Source organism: Numenius arquata, chromosome 10 (genome assembly GCF_964106895.1).
Source record: "Numenius arquata chromosome 10, bNumArq3.hap1.1, whole genome shotgun sequence".
Classification (NCBI taxonomy): Eukaryota; Metazoa; Chordata; class Aves; order Charadriiformes; family Scolopacidae; genus Numenius; species Numenius arquata.
The window spans coordinates 7,905,907-7,925,585 of NC_133585.1; the positions used below are offsets into that span (position 1 = coordinate 7,905,907).

The following is a 19,679-nucleotide window of genomic DNA, read 5'->3' on the forward strand; positions in this document are numbered from 1 at the left end:
CTGCCTACTGAATTGTAGTTTCTATTGCAGAATAGTGTCCGAACACAGATTCCCTTATGATGAAACTAGGTAGGAGGATGTGCTCCACGATACACCTAATACTCCTCAATTGCTAAGGAATCTTCACTTTCTGGGAGTCGACTAGATCTAGTCTGAATGAAACTCCCTTAAAGGTACAATGTGGACATAGACTCCTTAGCACCAACTGTTTTAGTCAAAAAACAAGTACTACTTTGGGACAACTTCTTACTAAGGTCGACACAGCTTTTGTTTTCATGTTTACAATTTTCTTTTTTTTTTTTATTTTAATCTGTGGACAAGTGATTTCTTATTCTGACAAGTACCACTTAAAAGGTCAAGCATTAGAATTTGATTCATTTGCCATTTATTCCAGGTGTACACTACGCCACGTTTTTGGCTTCGGTAAAGTTGCTCCAGACTTGCATAGGTACGAGAGAAGAAATTTAACAGATTTTCTCCTGCTACCTTTAAAATCCCACTAATCCCTACGATGCTTATCCAATAACCTTGCTCTCCCTTTGTGCTGATTAATCTGCCATATGCTCTTGTCTCTGAAGTGGATGATGTAAAGATTCTTTGAAGAAAGGCAATTTGCATTTGATACAGTCCTGGCTATCCTTACACAGATGCTATCAAATCCATTGACCCAGAATATAGAGCTGCTATGATGAGCCAGAAAAAGAAACAAAGAGGGGGGAAAAAAAAAAAAAAAAAAAAAGAAAAATAAATAAAAGAAAAGAAAAAAAGGCTTCAAGTTTCTCTTGTTAAAAAGCTGGGTAAGTTCATCCCCAAATCATTTGAAACTGAAAAGAAATAATTGACTATAGAAAATCAATTTCATCCCTTGTCGATTTTCACCAACTTGTATAAGTTAAATAAAAAAAAAAAAAAAGAATCTGTTTTGTGGACAACTCACTTGGAATGTGATAAGACAAAAAATATGCTAATAAATTACTAAAAGAAAAGCTGTTATGGAAAGACAGAACCTTTTCTACTTCAGTATGTCTTCCAATATGTGGTCTCACTAAATAGCAGGTATGTCACGTATGTCATCAACATATATATGGGAGAATAAGTTTTCCTATTCTACATTTCTGACAGCATACCTCATCAAAATATCATTTAGAATTCATCTGTAAAAGCTTTAGTGTTAATGATAACTACAAGGAAGGCAAAATCCAGACTGATTTGCAAATCTTAGTTTCTAGATGGTCAGAGAACGTACACTTTGCCTTTGGGAAAAAAAAAAACAAAACACACAACCTAAACTTTGGGTTGAAGTCGATTACAGAAACGCATATGACATAAAATTTTCTTAATAATTACACTTCCTAATCTGTTTTGAGAAATCTGTATGCCGTCTGCATTTTATTAGTGTGCTTCAGTGCTGCCATACATACCTAATAACAGCATCACCGCATTAAAAAAACCCTTCAACTCTGTTTCAAAGCCAGCTAATCCTACACATCTTTATTTAAAATATTAGCTTGACAGAAAACAGATACAAGTGCCTCCCTCCTGCTTAAGGAATTCAGTAGTTTAAGTGGAATATAGACTCATTTCCATTTATGTCCTGGAAAATATATCATGTCAGTGTTCACAACCCTGTGACTTAGCAACAGTGATTGGAGGCATAAAAAAACCAAAACATCAACAAAAAACCCCAACAAACTAACTCTCCCCAAAAAAAAAAAAACCAAAAAACAAAAAAACACACCACAAATAGCCCAAACAATACTGTTTATATTCACTGTTCTACATCCAGTGATTCCTTGTATGAAAGTGTATTTATCTGAAATTTAATAAAAAGTTGATTTATTTAGAGATTATACAGTCAAGCAGTATAAAATACCCTGATTTTACTGATCATTTTTTATGACTACATGACTATGAATTTATTCCAGACAAAGAAAATCCATATCCAAGAAGAATAATGCCTCTTTCTAATGGTTTAAAGAGTGTGTACTACTATTCTGCTCCTTTCTCTTTTACAGGCTTTTACAAGCAGTCACAAACTAATGCTACTGCCATGAAATTGTCCAGGAAGAATAGAAATGGTGTTTTTTTATTCTGTTCATTAAAGTCTTTGTACATTCCTCTCCATATTCTGTATATTGCAGGAGTTGTAGAGGGAGAACAAAGAGAATATATAAGCAGCTACGGAAAAGTACTGTGCTGAACTATGTGCACAGACTATTCAGATCAATTCAAGTTTTAAGAGCATATTTTCAGAAACGGGACTTCCATCCATACACACAGAAATAAAGTATTATGTACTATCTGCTAACCTACACATATCATACGTGAGCCTGCATATAGCTATCACTGAAGACAGGTTTCATTGGTTTGAAAATTGAATCCCGGGCTTCAGTTCAAATAATAAACAGCTTCTACAATCCGAACTAAAGGAAAAGTTTTCTTCACATCTAATAGCATGATATTGGGTTTGTTTTGGCTAAATGGGCATCAGTAGAAAGAGAGAGCACTACATTAACTTTGGCTTTCATAAATTGCTATCTTGTTGTTCATAAATGACCAGAGAAGAATAAGAAAATGCAGAGTTTTCATTGAAATTAAGTACTCAAAATCACTGAAATATTAATATCCAGTAGCATCCAATTTGGACTGTAAAATGCGTGAACCAAAATGTTAGAAATAAAATTGAAATACCAGAGAGGTCAGAAAAAAAAAACCTCTGCTACATCGACTCAATCTAAAAACTTGTACTATTTTAAGAAACTGAAAATGGGCTCAGTAAATTCAGTTAATGTAAAAAAAAAAATAGAGGGGATTAAAGTGTGACTTGCACATGCCGAGATATCTCTACAAATCATACAGTGGAAAGATCACTAACAGGAAAAAAAGAGGTAAGTGGAAGATGAAGCCAAATGTTTAGATTGCAAGTTAATATACATTTTTATCAAAGAGGTCAGTTAACCACTTCAATTACTTCTCTACACAAATGGAAGACTTTCTATCACATCACATCTTTAAAATGAAGTCTGAATATGTTTCTGATCAGAAGACAGTTGTTTAAAGCAAAATACTGTAGGAACTGTTATACTAACAAATGTAACAAAACAATCACAACAGGCCCTTTGGCTTAAATTCCAAACCCCAAGGTATTTCACAATCTCGTTAACTTTTTTCCAAGTCTACAACCCACAGAAATTTAAAAAAAAAAGGAAACCACTATTTAAGAAATTCTTAACCTAAGATATCCCAATATCTTCATATGCATTTAAACATGAAATGAAAAATGCAACGTATGCCATAATTTTATAATAGGTAAGCAATCACCAATAGTTATCAGGAGGAATTTAATTCTTAGCTTTATTTCTTCTTTATAAAATCTTCAAAATCAGTAAATAATAAAATCCATTTCAACTGATGTTTCCTCCAGTTCACAGTTCAAAGAATTTTCCCAGCACCCTGTTACAAATTAACTGTAATTAAGACAAGCCAAGACAATTCTGAAGTTACTTTCACACTTTTTTAAATCCCCCACACACACACTTTTATCCTACACTCTCTCTTAATTTTACAAAACAGGTTTGCAACACTTCAGATCTACAGTAAATGTGTAACACTGTAAAAGTGTTATAGGGCTTTATACAGAGTGAATGATAATCTGACTGATACTCAGGCAATTTTTTACTTATTTTCTTTTTTATTCTAATACAAGTTCATGGTTCCTAATTATTTCTCACTTGAATTTTATGATAACATAATGCATGCCACTGAACACAAATTTCAAATATAAAGTCAGAAAAATTCAGGTTACAATTAAGCTATCAAAGAAATTTTTTAAGCATTAGTATTATTCAGAAAGATTATGTGCAGTGAAGAATGGGGTTTCTGTTATAATACACGCGCTTTTGAACTGATTTCAGTACTGCCTTCTATTTTTTAAAATCTAAGTCACCTGAGAGTGTTTTGACAAATATGACTGTAAATAGCAGAACTAGTTATCTGAGTGCAGTTACATCAAGTGGACTTTTACTTCAAGTGAATACTGTTTAATAGCATAAATATAAATAATATCAAAACATACTACATATACTCAATATAATTTTATTCGTATAATTCCATTTTCTCATAGGGATAGAAACTGAGCCATTTGTTGAAAAATAGTAATATTTTTCAGTAGAGGTGGAGTATAATTAACATAAATATAAATAATTAGATGTGAATAGAAAATTTCTAGGTTTTGAGAAAACATTAAATTTAAAAGGTACCAAGAACACCACATGTGGCCAATTCAATATTTTTTAGGGCCATTAGCATCAGACTACTAAACTCACATTGTTTAATGAATCTTACAGGTATCACACTATCTCTAGCAAACTTCTGCAATTTTCTGAATTATAAGAATTAATTATTTTATGGATGTTGCAAAGAAACCACAATTTCTAGTGCTTATCAAGGTGCAGATCCTGTGAGGAAAACAAGCCTTTGCAGTGATAAGGTTTTATGTGCCATCAAACTGTTCCACACAAGTGGCTGGCCCTCATTTTTCAGGTGAAATAATTCCCATCAGTACTGGATGAATAAATATCCCACATGCTAACAATTTTGCTAAAGAACAGTCTGCCCCACTCCGTCTATTTGCACTAGGTCTTACAAGAGTAATAAAAACTTTATGAGTGTTAAAGTGAGCAAGATCTACTACAATGCAACAAATTGCCATTTTTTAACATTAATCACATTTGTATTTTATGTTCTCTATCTTATTGGGGCTTGTATAGGGTTCCCTGCACATGTACCTTATGCCAAATACAGCTGATCATCCGACCCCTGTTCTCTTGCAGCATTCTTCCTGGGCACATTTTAAGTGCCTCACAAATAAAAGGCGAACAATATTTTAATGCTCCATTACAGCTTTTCTTCTGTACACACTAATCACATCTTACAGCTCCCTTTGTGAAAAGTTCTGTCAGGTCTCAGAGGGTTTTAAAAAAGAAGGAAAAAAAGAACAACAAAAAAAGAGAGAAAGGCGGGATAGTGAAGTACATCAATTTGCATCAGCTATCTAATAAAGGCTCAAAATGTTAGCAAAGTACAGGGAAGGGGGGGGAAACATGCAGGTATATGGGATTTCCTTTTTCTGTTTTTTGGTGTTGGATTCCAGCTCTGGTATTTACTGAAGAGACAGCGTCTTTTTTTTTTTTTTTTTCTAGTTGCTTAATTAACATGGCATAGTTGGCCCCGTGACTCTGTCAGAAACTACATATGCGTCAAAACTGGAATGGGTGTCCTTGCTGCAAGGAATTCTATTTTTAAGCAGAAATGACTCATCAACTACTGGGGTGTCCCAAAAGCTACAATTTGTCAAGCTGTCAGGAGAAAAGAGAGGGGAAAAAAGGAAAAGAGGTCACGTCTTTATTTGTATCTCTAGCTTGAAAAGCAGAGGGCGAGGCACTGATTGTATGTTTAACTCAGCTCTGAAAGGCAATCTTCCACACAAGCCATGTTTTGATAACAGCTATATGGTATCTGGTATTTTTAAAACCTCATCTGAGTTATCTCCTCTTTTTTATTAGATAGATTCTTAAATTTGTCCAGTGGTAAGGAAGAAGGCTATTAATTCAGTCTACCTAACTAATCTGTTGACAGGGAAAGAAAGCATAGGATGAAATATTTGCAGATGCATTGTCAGATGTTTTGGGATGAAACAAAAAATGCAGAGATTCATTTGAAAAGAGGAAAAGGATGAAAACTAAAGAAAGATTCCAACCTGTATATCAGTTATATGCTGGTGTGGTTTTTTAAAAGAATTTAAAATGTAATTTAAGAATATGTTCTCACAGCAATACTGGAAGCACATCAAGCAGCACTATATGAGTTTGTAAAAACAGAGAAGTGAAACCGAGCACGGCATAAATGTGATCTGTACAGTTTCATTACACAAACCGAGCTCCAAATTATTGCATACAGTAGGTGGTGAAAATAAACACAGGATAGATTTCCTAAAAACTCGTTCTCAGTGAAAGCTAATGAAATCTAAGCTGCAATTAAATGCTAGTCTAATTTTTTCATCTGTATTTCTTAAGTTCAGATCCAAGTCATTATCAAAAGAATGTGTATGTAAGTATAATGGTGTCAATAAACTTATTATATTATTGCTGCTGTACAGACAGTAAATTATTATTCAGAGAGACAACCATGATTAGTAAATTGTAGCTTAAGCCACCAAGTAACAGTTTGCTCCTCAGATGGGGCATAACATGTAGTGCTATAACACAAATATTGAATAAAATTTTCAAAATAAACATAAATTTACAAGAGTAGGAAACCACAGGAACGAGAAACTGAGATCTACTTCCATCATGTTTTCATTCCCTTGGAAACACCATACGATTATTCCCTGAAGCACATTCTTCAGATTAATTTCAAGTGTCCAGGAGAGAAACATTTCATATTACTATCTATGGAAGACAAGGAAAATACAAGCAGTAGCATCAGTCCCTGCCTTGGATCAGGAAAGAAATTATTAGACATGGATAGAAATTTAAAAAGGACATTTGTTCTGGAGTTTTGAAATAACAGAGATACTTTTATCACTCTGGTTTCACTGGCCTCACAGACCTATGAGTTCACACAGAGATATGAATTGAGTATGGTATCAAAACTGATGCAAGATTTATGCAAGCAGGGCAGCAGAGGATAAACTAAAAACTTAAAACATATTTTAGAAGTATGGTTTTTCTAGACATGCCTGATTATGCCTGACATCTGCTCTGAACCTTCAGGTGAACAAAAGACTTTTCTTGCTCTTGCACAAATGAAACTTTGAGATCCCGCCCTACAAAAACTAATGGAATTTAGAGCAGATGGAAACAATCTTCCCAAAACAGAATTAGAAAGCAACGAAGACTGCCAGGAATCAGCTGGAAGCAGCTGTCAATTTGTAGTCCTTTTTCACCCTGATGTTTAACCTGATGCCTTTTGATTTCTCACCACACATAAGCAGAAGCAATTCATTGGGGAAAAAAGATGCAGTTTGGCACACAGGAGTGTCAAATACCAGCCAGTGGTATTCAAATACCCTTTATCAATGGTCACTTGCTTGGATAAAAATTGCCACGTGAGGCAACGATCTGCTATGTCTTTTGTCAAGCCACTGTCTTCTCCCACCCCTTTAAGGAGCTCAGGTATCCCACATAAAGCATAACCAAACCAAACCAAAAAACAACAACAAAATTTTTCTTAAGAGACAAAGAAGAGAGAAAAGAATTTTACTCAAAAGCAGATTATAACATCGATGTGCAAACTTATGCTTTTAAATCTACTTCTTACAAACAGCTCCAAAACCACCCATATAAACTTTCTTGACATGGATGCCACTTGCCATGAGATGACCGCACTGGCTTGCGACACAGTAAGGGAAAAAAGAAAAAAAAAGAATCTTCTACCTGTTGGTACTACATACCTGTTGGATTTTTTATTCATTTTCAGACAAGCTATAAAATGCTAACATCTAATATCAAATCCCCAGAAGCATTTCCATGTGCCTACACACAGCCTCTGGATTAAAAATAAAAAATAATATTTCTCCCTGATCAGCTACACTAAAAGTTGTCTTCATTTACTTTCAGTGTCCCAGGCCATACATTTACCTTTACATTAGAGAAGACATAACAATGAGATGGTCCAACATCCTACCAACCAGAGTGTCACCAAGTATATGTACAATTGAGATATCGGGTATTTTATTTTCTTCAAAGCTCCTTTTGCAGGAAATTCCACAACCATTCTAGGTTATCTGTTCCAGTACTTCAGCACTGCCAGAGCTATCAAACTTTCCTTAAGACCCAAACTAATTCTGCGAAGTTGTAAATAATACAGATTTCATAGTTTCTCCAGACACCATGGAGATGACCTTCGGTTCCCCTTGCATGTACATATTGGCATGTCTGCCCCCCCTGCATCACAAGGTGGGGTTTTTTTTTCTTCCCCAGGCTGAACAAATCCTTTTCCAACAATCACTCCTCATTCCTTTAACTTGTCTGTCACATGAAGTTTCCTAAACTTTTCATCATTCCTGTTTTTCTCCAGACTCTCTCATTAGTTTGTCTACACATTTCTGATATGATGGTGTAGAAAAAGCAGCATGCTTTGAGGCCTTACCAAGGCTTAAGATATTCTACTGGTGTTAGCCTAGAAATTTCACTTCCTTTCCTCACCACAAAAAAAATGAAGCCAGGTTTTAGTGTAAAATCCTGCTCCTTTGAAAAAAACCTTGTTTTGTAAATATAGCTAACAAGCTATTCAGATTCGACAACATTTAATTCAGAGTTGAATTTCCTCCATTCATCCTTAAAAGAGATAAACTAGAGAGAGCAACATGTCGTGCCCTCCTGCAAACATGCCAGTGATACAGATTTTTGTCCATATCAACCCGAAATTTCTGGCTATTCAGTACAAATTGGAGAAGGAAAAACTAATGGCAAAATGCTTCAAAAAAAAAAAAAAAAAAAAAAAAAAGAGCAAATTCTGTCTGGCCCTTTAAAAAAAGGATTTGATTCTTGAAATACAATACTCCCATTTGTCCAGTTAATATTCTAAGAGATGCTGAGATTTAAACCATGTAAGAATTGGCTCATGTAAAATGAGGACTTAGCTTCTTGAAGATCAAACTCTTAAGCCTGCTATGTTTGGTATAAACACTATTAATTCAAGTGACAGATATTTACATAGAGCTCTATGTGGCAACTTTTCATACAAATAAAGTCACTAAGTATAACTGCACATATAAAGTTTTGTTATTTAAAATTACTGACTTATTTTTGGAATAGCAAAACGATACAAGCTTGAACTTTCAGTGATTCCTTAGGGTGCAATTGGCTGCAGCTGGAAAGAGCTTTGCAGAAAAGGACCCGAGGGTCCTGGTGTACATGTTGAATACAAGCCAGCAATGTGCCCTTGTACTAAAGATGATCAGCAGCATCCTGGGCTGCATTAGGAAATGTGTCTTCAGCATGGAGGTATAGACATCCAGAAGTGAGACCAGTGATGGGCCACAAAGATGATTAAGGGCTGAGAGAGCTGGGACTGTTTTGATGGAAAAGAGAAGGCTCAGCAGGATGTTATCAACGTGTATAAATACCTGATGGAGCCTTCTTTAGGAGTAAAGAAAATGGAACCAGACTCTTCTCAGTGATACCCAATGACAGGACAAGAGGAAATTACATTAGCTGAAATACACGGAATTGCAATTAAACATAAGAAAAAAAAACCAATCATATTGGACTGTGAAGGCATTAAACAGAACCAGAGGCTGGGCAGAACAGGTTGCCCAGAGAGACTGTGGAGTCTCCATCCTTGGAGATATTCAACACCCTGCTGGACACAGTCCGGAGCACCCTGCTCTCGGTAAGCCTGCTTGAAGCAGAACAGTGAGACTAAACAATCTCTTGACATCCCCTCCAATCTCAACAATTCAGACATTCTGCATCAAGACAGCTCAAATAAAGTTACATGTTGAAATAAAAGCTGGTTAGTAAAATACTGAAAACAAACCAAACAGAAGATGATAATGGCTTCTTTCCAGAACTGCATGTACAAAACAGATGTGATTTATGCCACAAATTTATTAATTTCTTTTTCTTTAGATGTTTTCTAGAAATTTTGACCTTACTGAAATGTTTTACAAGGCCTAGCACTTCAGAAAATTTATCCCATTGCAATTTATCAGATCATCAGGATTGTGTATCACAATTAATAAGAATTTCTGTATAATACTAAGGAGTAAAAACAGAACCAAGAACTTCCCCAGAGCTTGATCTGCTAATTTTATAAAAGAAAACTTTTTTTTTTCTCCATTTTATCTGAAATTCATTCACAGTATTTCTCATTTAGTTCATTTGCAACAATTAATTCTGACCATAGAGCAAACACATTCTGCTGGCATTAATAGGAACTTCACTGCATTGTTTTGTCTGGAGAAAATAGGATAGTTCCGTATTGCATACCCAGTGATTATGTATAACTAGTGATAATCATTGTAACCCAATATTGATTCATCCATATAACAAACATATTATTTTTATTTATTAATATAGTCTAGCTAAAGAATACTAGAAAGTTTTATGAAGGAGTTTTACAACGTTCCTCAACTCGTAAGTAGATTGGAAGAGCTATTCAGGTAGCGTTTTACAAATTTTATCTGCATATAATTTACCAAATTTGAGCTCTCTCAGCATATCAGGGAACAAATGCAAACTCTGAGCTAAGAGATGGATAGTACATAAAAAAATGCATCTAATTTCTACAGGTATGACTCACTATATCCAACATTTTTAATAATTCAAGAAAGATAACACCTTAGAATGACTCGTTTCTGTATCTCAAGAGACAGATGTCTACCAACAAACCTAGAAAACATACAATCATACCTAACCCATGTATTCTAGACAGCTAAGTGTATCCTAACACATGGAATATAATTGTCTGGGTTTTCCCCCCCACCCCATTGTGGCTCTATTTTTTTGTTGTTGTTTGGTTGGTTTTTTTGCCTTATAATAATGTTTTTGCTGGATTTCACTCATAATTAACACCATCTGTACCATCTTCCATCTTTCTGGTATTTCATTGCGTGCAGAGGATACATTGCACTGCAGACCTACCTGGCTTCAACTGTAGTGCGCCATTATGAAAGCAATGAATCTTAGCTCTGGACATTTTCCATGGAACTTTGCAGAGCAATGAAGAAACTTAATCTTCATTGCCACGAATTCTTCTGCAAATCACTTTTCAATTAAACCAACAAAGGTGTATGCTCAGTTATCTATTACAAACAGTAAGGACAAAATTTGCCCTTATTATGACTGAAAATCTTGTTTAATGCTGTATGAGTTTAAAGGGTGCTGACAGAGTCTTTATAGACCACACATTTTATCATTTGCCAAGAATCAGCAGTAGGAAGAGCTGAAGTTATATTTCTGCTATAATAGTAAAAAACAGGTGACTTAAAATAATGGCTCAAGAGAAATTCATTTACATATTTAACCTAAACTTTATTTACATCAAAAAATGACACCTGTCACTCCCATTTGCCTACTGAGAAGTTAATAAAACTAAGTTTGCTTTAGCAATTAACTCTCTATTTTTAACTCTTTTTGTAAAGGAGAAGTGCGGAGAACAAATCCAACTGGATTTACTTCAACATGGGACAAAATCTATCAGCACGCAGAAATGGCCAGAAATTGCTGCAGTATTACCAAAGTTAAAATGAAGAAAAAAATCAAAATTGACAAGGAACCTGGCCACAGGGTACCGTGTGGGATTTGGATAATCTTTATTATTTCCCAAGAATTCTCATTATGGAGGGAATAATACTGTTTTAATCTACTTGCCAAGATACAGACCATTGTAATTTTAGCAATTTGAGCAATGGTAAATATCATCTAACAACATTTCCTTGAACCAGATCCCAGAATTTAAAGTCAGCTTCTTCATTCCTATTCATGCATCATGAACAAAATGTATATATATTAAGTCTCCTTCTTACTTTAAGTACACATTAATGTTCCAGTGACCACTTAGTGTGGGTTAATGAGTGTAGTAAGACAAGGAATAGTTTTATAAATACAATTAAAATATTTTTGCATGAGTGAATTTCATGATAAGTAGGAAGGGCTGATGCAAAGCTTAGTGTTATTTAAGCCCTACTGAACTCCTCAAATACGAAGGTTAAAATGCTATGTAGAATCTGTGCGCACTCAAAATACTGGTAAACACAATACTTAAGAGCACAGGAGCCTGAACTGCAAGGGAAGTCCTCAACAAAATGATACAGCATAGCTCTAAAACTGTTTATTGGAGCAAAAAACAGCATTCTTTTAAAACTGCAAGACATACAAATGTAAAAGAAAAATACATTCACAACACTTAAAAAAAAATTAATCAAACTGTAACCTGAATCTTATAATAATATTTATTAGAATATTTTGTGAACTAACAAAATCAAAGATCAAAACACAGAACCTTCTCTAAGAAGTATATTTCTGATCATCTTACAAACATCTTAATTTTTTTATAAATCAGGCCACTGGAATTCACTCAAAATTCAGATGTAGCAGCACCGAATTGTTTGATTTACAATTGAAAATTCAATTGTTTTTTCCCCTAAGGGCCATGAAACCAAGAAAGAGTCATCAAATGTTCTGCAGATTAGTCCAGGTGATGTGGAAAAGCTGATTGATTTGTAATGATAATAAGAGATTGATATCTAAAAAGACTTGATTTTTTGGCATTTACGCAAGCTTACTGAACGACTCAGTTAAACTTCATGCCTCAGGCACACCTGTAAAAGGGTTAACATAACCTAAACAAATGAGAAAGATGTGAATTCTCTTGGGCAGTGACAGTCTGTATCTGTAACAGATTTAAATAAATAAGCCTCATCAGGTTTGTAGTATGTCTATAGAACATTTTGCTGCACTAAATCAAATATCTTTCAGAAGACAAAATAGCAGCAGTAGCAAACAAGCAGCAAAGCCAAACATGGTACCCAATCACAACTTATACTCAAATATTCCCACAGAATAAAAAAGTTCATAAGGACTTGAAATAAAATGCCAGTTAGGAAAAAGATTTTTTGCTAATAAAACATTCCAAGAGAACTTTCTAATGAAACTTTTCCTCACATAGGAATTTCCTCAATTATAATATTTATTTCCAATGCATCCTTCTAAATCTATTCCCATACAATGGCAAAAAAACAGTGTGAATCCTTCAAAACAAGAAACTAGACTTTCAATTTTGCATTGTTTTGTTAAGCAATTTCTAGTATAGCATCCCTGACATCTGTGTTTCCAGCTAATCTGACTACTAAGCAAGTAGGTAACAAAGACTGGCTTCACTCCAAAGATTAAAGACAAGGCCAAAAAACTGAACTGAAAGGCACCACAGGAGACAGATGAAGCTCAAGAAAACTGCATTCCAGAAGGAAATGACAGTCCTTTCTACAAGTCATCCACATAAAGAACAGAACATATGTATACAATTAATGAGTCGTTAGGTTGGAGTGCATTTTTACGCAGCCAAATATGTATGTGGATACCTTTTATATATGTATTTAATAAAGCTGGACAAAAGAATGAGTAATGATGCACCAGTCAGAATATCAGCAGTTTAGTATCTTAACAATGTTTTCTTTTTTCTTATAAAATTATTTGATTAATGGTTGAAATTAACTTTGTGGTTCACTGTCAAAGAACACTATCTCAATAAACTATATCCTAGAGCCATAAAGATAAGTGATCTGATAAATTAAAACTGTGTTTTAAATTGCATTATCGCATACTCTTCAGGGATTAATTCACAATGAATGTAATCCCAAGTGGGCCAAGCTCTCACTCTCCCACACAGTAGAGGATGATAAGTGTCAATCAAAGCTTAGTTTGTGGTGGCTGAAAGTACATCTTTGTGCTCTCTCTCCTGTTGTGGCATTGATGAAAGGGGTACGGAGATGCAGAGGATACATAGGGTATTTTCAGATAGTTTTAGAAACTTGGAAAGTTTTAAGGCAAGTCTAGAATAGACACATTCAGGTTTCCTGGATATCAGGTCTAGGCAAATGGGATTTTATACAATCAGTATGAAAAGGAGAAAGTACTTCTTTATGTTCTATGTATCTGAGATTTCAGAAGTAGAGTTGTCCATAAGCTTAACTTTTTTCTTTTCCACATATAAAAAGAAATAAAGCTGTCTGATTAAGAAGGCAACAGTTGAGAGCAAGCTCAGGGCTCAGCATGAACCTATATGCCTGTGTGTATATTTTTATAAATCTTCCTATTCACAGTGCCACTGTTATTCTTGGATCCAGCTGTTTTACACTCATTGCCAGATGGCACTTTTATGTACAATTCTAATCAAGTACAATACGTAACACAGTATTGGAAAAAATTAGCTATTTAGGAATAACTACACTGGTGCCTCTGAAAATACAAACTCCAAAAACTGAAAAACACATGTGAATAGAACACTTAAAGCAAATTATGAGTGTTTTAACGTTTTCACCTTGCCATTGATGGGTTCTATTATTTCTACATTGACATCAGTTTTTGGCAAAGGGATTCCAGTAAACGAGGTAAACTTCAAGAGGCAGGACAACAATAACTGGTCATTAGAAAGCAAGTTCTTTAGCAAAAAAAAAAAAAAATTTCTGTACCTCAAAAGCACAGCTTATATCTATGGTTGCATATCACATTGCATTGCACCCCAGAAGAGAAAACAGAACCAGAGTAGAAAAGGATATTAACATCCTAAAGAGTTTCCATGCTACTGCCATAACAAGAAATAGAAAATGGGAGCGCTGAGTTACCAGTTTAGTGAGAAGTTGAGTTCTCTGCTAGTGCTTTTACTGACCGTGCCGAATGATGATAATGGTAAGCAAATGTTATTCTCTAATCCGAGTCACTAGTTCAGTACAATATGCAGAGGTCAGGATGACAAATGGAAATGAAAATAGACAATACATCTTTAATACTGATGTAAATAGAACTCAGAGAATTACTTCCATCTATATTTGTTAAAATACCTTTAACATGCAGAAAAATATACAGAAGCAGACACAGGGAGGAGGAAGGTTGCGAAAACTACTTATAAAAAAAGTATGGAAAATGAGAAGGTATTGGCAGGTATCAAGCTCTCTATTCTTCTGCAGCACTTCTTCAGTGGACTCTAGAGAACCATCTAAAGAGTGCACATCAAGTCGGATTTTCCTCTGAAGAATGAAGGATAATTCCATATTTCCTTACCTTGAAGAATTAAATGATAAAAAATTTTAAAGAAAATGTGAATTGGAAAAGAATTATTATTAGGATATATAACGCTATTCTGTACTAAAGTAGATCACTTTCTTAATCAAAACTTTTCTAACTAACTGCTTATGACTTCTTTGAGCGTTCTGCTTTTATTGAAACTAAAAATGGAAGACAGATATTAAAGTGAAGGAATCTCTAAAAATAAAAATGTAATTATTTCGTTATTCGTTACCTAGAGATTAAAATAATTATGTGGGTGATATTTATAATATCTCTTTGGCAAATGTTTCACATTTAACTGCTATTTCCAGTACTGAAAAACACCATTGTCCAAGAAAACAGTATTTTATGAAGGAGATTCAACAAATAAAGGAAGGAAGGAGTCTAGTCCTTAGTAATAAGTGAAACATTTCCTACAAGGATGTGACCAGATTTAATTGACAGGGATGCCAAGACGGTAACTTCTCAGTTAAATAAATCCCCTGCTTAAGGACTGAAATCTTCCAATAGTTGCTACCATGCATCACTGAAAGTGTACATATGCACTTTAAAGAAAAATATTCTATGTGGTACTAGGAGACAATGATTGAAGTTGGTGGCTTGTAAAAAGTAGAAGCATTGAATAACCAACAGAATAATTTTAATGAAGAGTATTGGAATAATCCCTATAGTTTTCAAAATGAATAACTTTCATTCTTCCCACCAAGAATGATTATTTTTGTGATTTTGTTCAGAACCTTTCTTAAAAGGTGAGTTAAGTACTGCTTTTTACTAAGAAAAGTCAATTCAGATTAAAGTAGATGTATTGGATCAAAACTGTGCCTATATTCCAACCTCTGTGATTCTGTGATTCTGTGATTTTATAATGGAGTATGGTGCAGAGATCCCTAAGCTTGTGCCAGAACCAGAATTAGTACAGACGTATAGCAACACAAAGCTGCTTAATTGGCTCTGCTGAGATGTAGGACTAGTTGGTATGGAGGATACTATGTTGATGAAACTGCACTATTTTCTGACCTCAGATCTCTCCAAATAGCATTGCACTGGACATACCATTTCATGTGGCACTAGCCTGGAAGAGTGTCTGCTAGAGTGGTGAACTGGGTAGCATAGAAATACTCTTAGTTTACCCTCCTCTCACAGCTGTGACAGCATTCATTTTGCCTCCAGTCACCTTCCTTGTACCGTGAATACAGCAGAGGGAGCAATGGGTAATATCTTCACTATGAGCCTTACTGACTTCCTCAGCATCTTCCACTAGAACATGACACACAACCTTGCCTGACAAAACTCAGTGGTCTTTCCACTCTTTTCCCTTCCTTCACCATCTAAGAAAGTGGTGGTGTTATTCCCATCTTTCTTGATGTCCGTTATGTATGAAGTCATGGAGGGTTCCTTTGTGGACATATCTGCCATTGCATCTGCAAAACCACTGACAGATTAAGAGTCTTGGATGGGCAGATCACAGGCATTTTGTTTTAGATAAATGCTTACACTAGTACTCTTCAGCTTTGGATTGAAGACATGATTTTTGTCACTCTATGCATAAGATCAAATGACAGCTAGGTGTCCATGGCACATGTGGAATACAACAGCTATAGAACGCATTGTCAAGGGAAAGCATGCAGTGGTATATATCACTATTTGTCTGGTGTGTGCACTAGGTCCTGTTTGTCTCCACTGCTCCGGACAAGACATACTCTGCATTGTTCCAGTTGTTTTGTCGAGGATATCACAAGCCTTCCCCTCATCCTACCTAAATTATTTCCTGTTTGACCAAACTCTAAAAGGAATGAGTTTTACTAATCATGCATTTGAATCTGCATTGCTGAAATGAGTGTCAGGTCATCTCCTAACAGAGGATAAAGCAGAATTTTTCATTTAAGGGATACATCTGGGGAGTTTCTAACCTGAATTCTAACCTTAATTTTGTAAATACTAATGAGTATTTACAAAAAAAAACCCACCAAACAAAAATCTCACATATGTGATTCTGTGATATGTGTGGGAAGAAAGTAGGGTAAGAGAGAAGGGGGAGAAAACAAAGGAAAAGTGTGAAAGTAGAGTATATTAACTTGAGGTTACTGAATTTAAACTGCAGCAGGGAGCTAAATGTTGGCCAAAACCCCAGAGAAACCTACAGTTAAAACACTTTTCTACCTCCATTGACAGAGCAGCCAAAAAGCTGGTATCAGCACATGGATTATGTGGGCCACAGAAAGGTTAAGCACCCCAGAGAAATCTCCCATGTTGTCAGTTTTTCTCTCCTTAAGGAAAACAACCAAAGGCTTCTATAACGCAGCGCCTAAAAATCATTATACAACCCATTAGTTTCTCAAAAGACAATTACCCCAACAAATAGCTGTATTTTGTTAGTCTGAAATTGAAATGTAAGTGAAAACAGGTTTTATTCTATTTGACACTTTTGACTTGGATATGTTGGGCACCCAGAAGCTTTGCCATTGTGCTTTGAAAAGTTTTAAATAAGATCTTCAGAAAAGCATCAACTTAGACGCTTCAGTGGTGACATATTAAAAAAAAAATTGCTAAAATTAATGAGAACACTCACCACAACGTTAAGAAGGAAAAAGTATTGTCCTCACTTCAAGGGAGCTGAAGGTAGAACTTGAGTTTTCCCACCACTTGGCTCCTCTCCACAAAGAAAATCTCTACCTTAGTTGTGTTATGCTTGACACATCTAGGCTACAAAGGTATGGCTTGAAACTCACACTCCATGTATTCAAGAATGCATTTTGGCGGTGCTACCACCTACCTAAGTATCAGTATGTACAGATGTCAACAGTGAAATGTCCGATTTTCCGAGTCACGTAAGACTTGTTTTAGAACATAACCACTGCCGTTACAGAGAGCCAGGCTGGCTCACGCGGAGTGCCTCCAGCATACCATCTTAACCATCGCAGTAATGGCAAGCCTAAAACTAGTTTGGAGCAAAGCAGTAAAGAAGTAGTCCTAGAGCTTTAGAATGCTATTGATAATTCAGTATATAATCCTCCCAAAATAACTGGATTGAACAGCATAATATTCTATTAAGTCCCTTTTTATCGGTTTCTTCTGTGTTAGGCTACCAATTTGCCTGTTACACCACTGACAGTGTCCAACTTGATATGAAAACAAGGGTGGAATATGAATAATACCAAAGAGAGGATATTCCCAGTTACGCTGGTTTGTATCAAACCATCACATACCTCAAAGCTCAGGACCAAACTTTCTGTTGCCTGGCCAAAACTACAATGCTATATGATAATGTTGTAAATCTAATGGTGTAAATCTAAAAAAATATTGAGATGCTTAGCAGATTTTTCCTGGCTCATCTTATCTTGGGAGAAATCTATCAAACCCAGTAGTTGGAAATCTGAACAGATATGCAATATATAGTGCTTATACTAATTCATTCACAGTTTTTCAGAAGTGTTTCTGTCAGTCTCCTGCAAATGCAATTTTTGGCAAATATTCTTCCCCTGTATTTCTTATCCTACTCTTGAATTTGAAAGATTCTACATATGCCCAATAAACATGAAAAAATAATTTTGCAACAGTATGTATAATCTCAACACACAAAAGTAGTTTTTCTCTCTATTCATTCTACAGACCCAATGTGACTGTGTTCAATCTAGTTTATTTAAGATCTTTTTCCCATTCTTGCGTTATTTTGGTAGACCATGTACTATTATAAAGTTCTTCGCAATCAGGCAATGAGACCAAGCACTGATTTGAAGTAGATGAATGGAGCAATTTAAAGATGCATAATTGCTGCAGGAAAGGAGAATGTACTAGAATACTCACTTTGATGAATCTATGAAGTATATTACAAGAGCACCAATACTAAGAGCGAAGACTAAGACAACCTACAAAAGAAAAGAAAAGAAAAGAGATTTAACAGTGTTAAAGTCAAACATTTACTCTTTTACACACAAAAAAAAAGACAAGGAAAATTAATCATAAACTAGTATTTCTTTTCATTTCAGCTGTCATTTTCTTTAGAAAGCTGTTCCTACTTGAATTTCAAACACTATATATTATCATAGAGTGCTTTCTTGCATTGAAAAAGAGACAAGTCGAATCCTAGCTCAGGGAAATCCAGTATACAATTAGGTCCTAAATCCTAACCTCTGCTAAACTATATTCTTCAATTTCAAATGGCAAGCAATCCAACTGCATGGCATTCAAATCACACTGTAGCTTTATCAGACCCAAAATTGAAACAACAGATTCACCCTATAGCAGGAGTTTTGAGCTGAAGAATGCCAAAATGACCATCTAATGCTGAAAATGAAATTTGAGAAACTAAACTCGTAATCTGTTTAGGACTCTATAAGACTCTTCCCATTCTTTCAAGTTTTGCAAAGTACACAAAGCTGGACTTTTATTTTCCATTTAACGTAGCAAGTCTTTGGTTACAACATTCAGCCATTTGTTAAAGGAGTCGTCTAGAAAAAAAAACAGCATAACTGTACACCAACCTTGTTTTTTAGTTACATCCAATCCCATAATAATCAACACTGTGCCACTTAAATAAAGTTACATAGATTCAGGGTAAGATCTTCCAAGACACTTAAGGAATTTAAGTGTTCTATGACAATTCATAGAATTGCCTTTAAAATGCAAATATCTAAATTTTGCAAGAAGCTCCAGATTCCCATGCTATACCAAACACCAAGATATGTATGCAAAACTACACCATTCCCCTACTGTAATATATATCTGATTTTAAATCCAGGCTTGCTTTCTCATCTGTTGCCCCAAAACACGTACCTAACGTTACAATTCATAATGTCCCCAAAAATCACAGAAAAACAAGAGAACAGGATCTTAAACTCCATTTTTATCCTGCTAGCAGAGAAACACATTTTTTCCTTTGCTAAATGA

General features: G+C 35.1%; 1 protein-coding gene across 12 annotated transcripts in view; it reads right to left on the reverse strand.

Annotated features, from left to right (window-relative positions):
* KCNMA1 (potassium calcium-activated channel subfamily M alpha 1) overlaps window positions 1-19,679 on the reverse strand; it is a 479,530-nt gene that overhangs the window by 235,898 nt on the left and 223,953 nt on the right. For all 12 annotated transcript variants that reach the window (XM_074155313.1, XM_074155312.1, XM_074155311.1 and 9 more), the window contains one exon: window positions 18,597-18,658. In XM_074155313.1, the coding sequence (XP_074011414.1) occupies window positions 18,597-18,658 (62 nt within the window). The remainder of the gene's footprint in view (window positions 1-18,596; window positions 18,659-19,679) is intronic.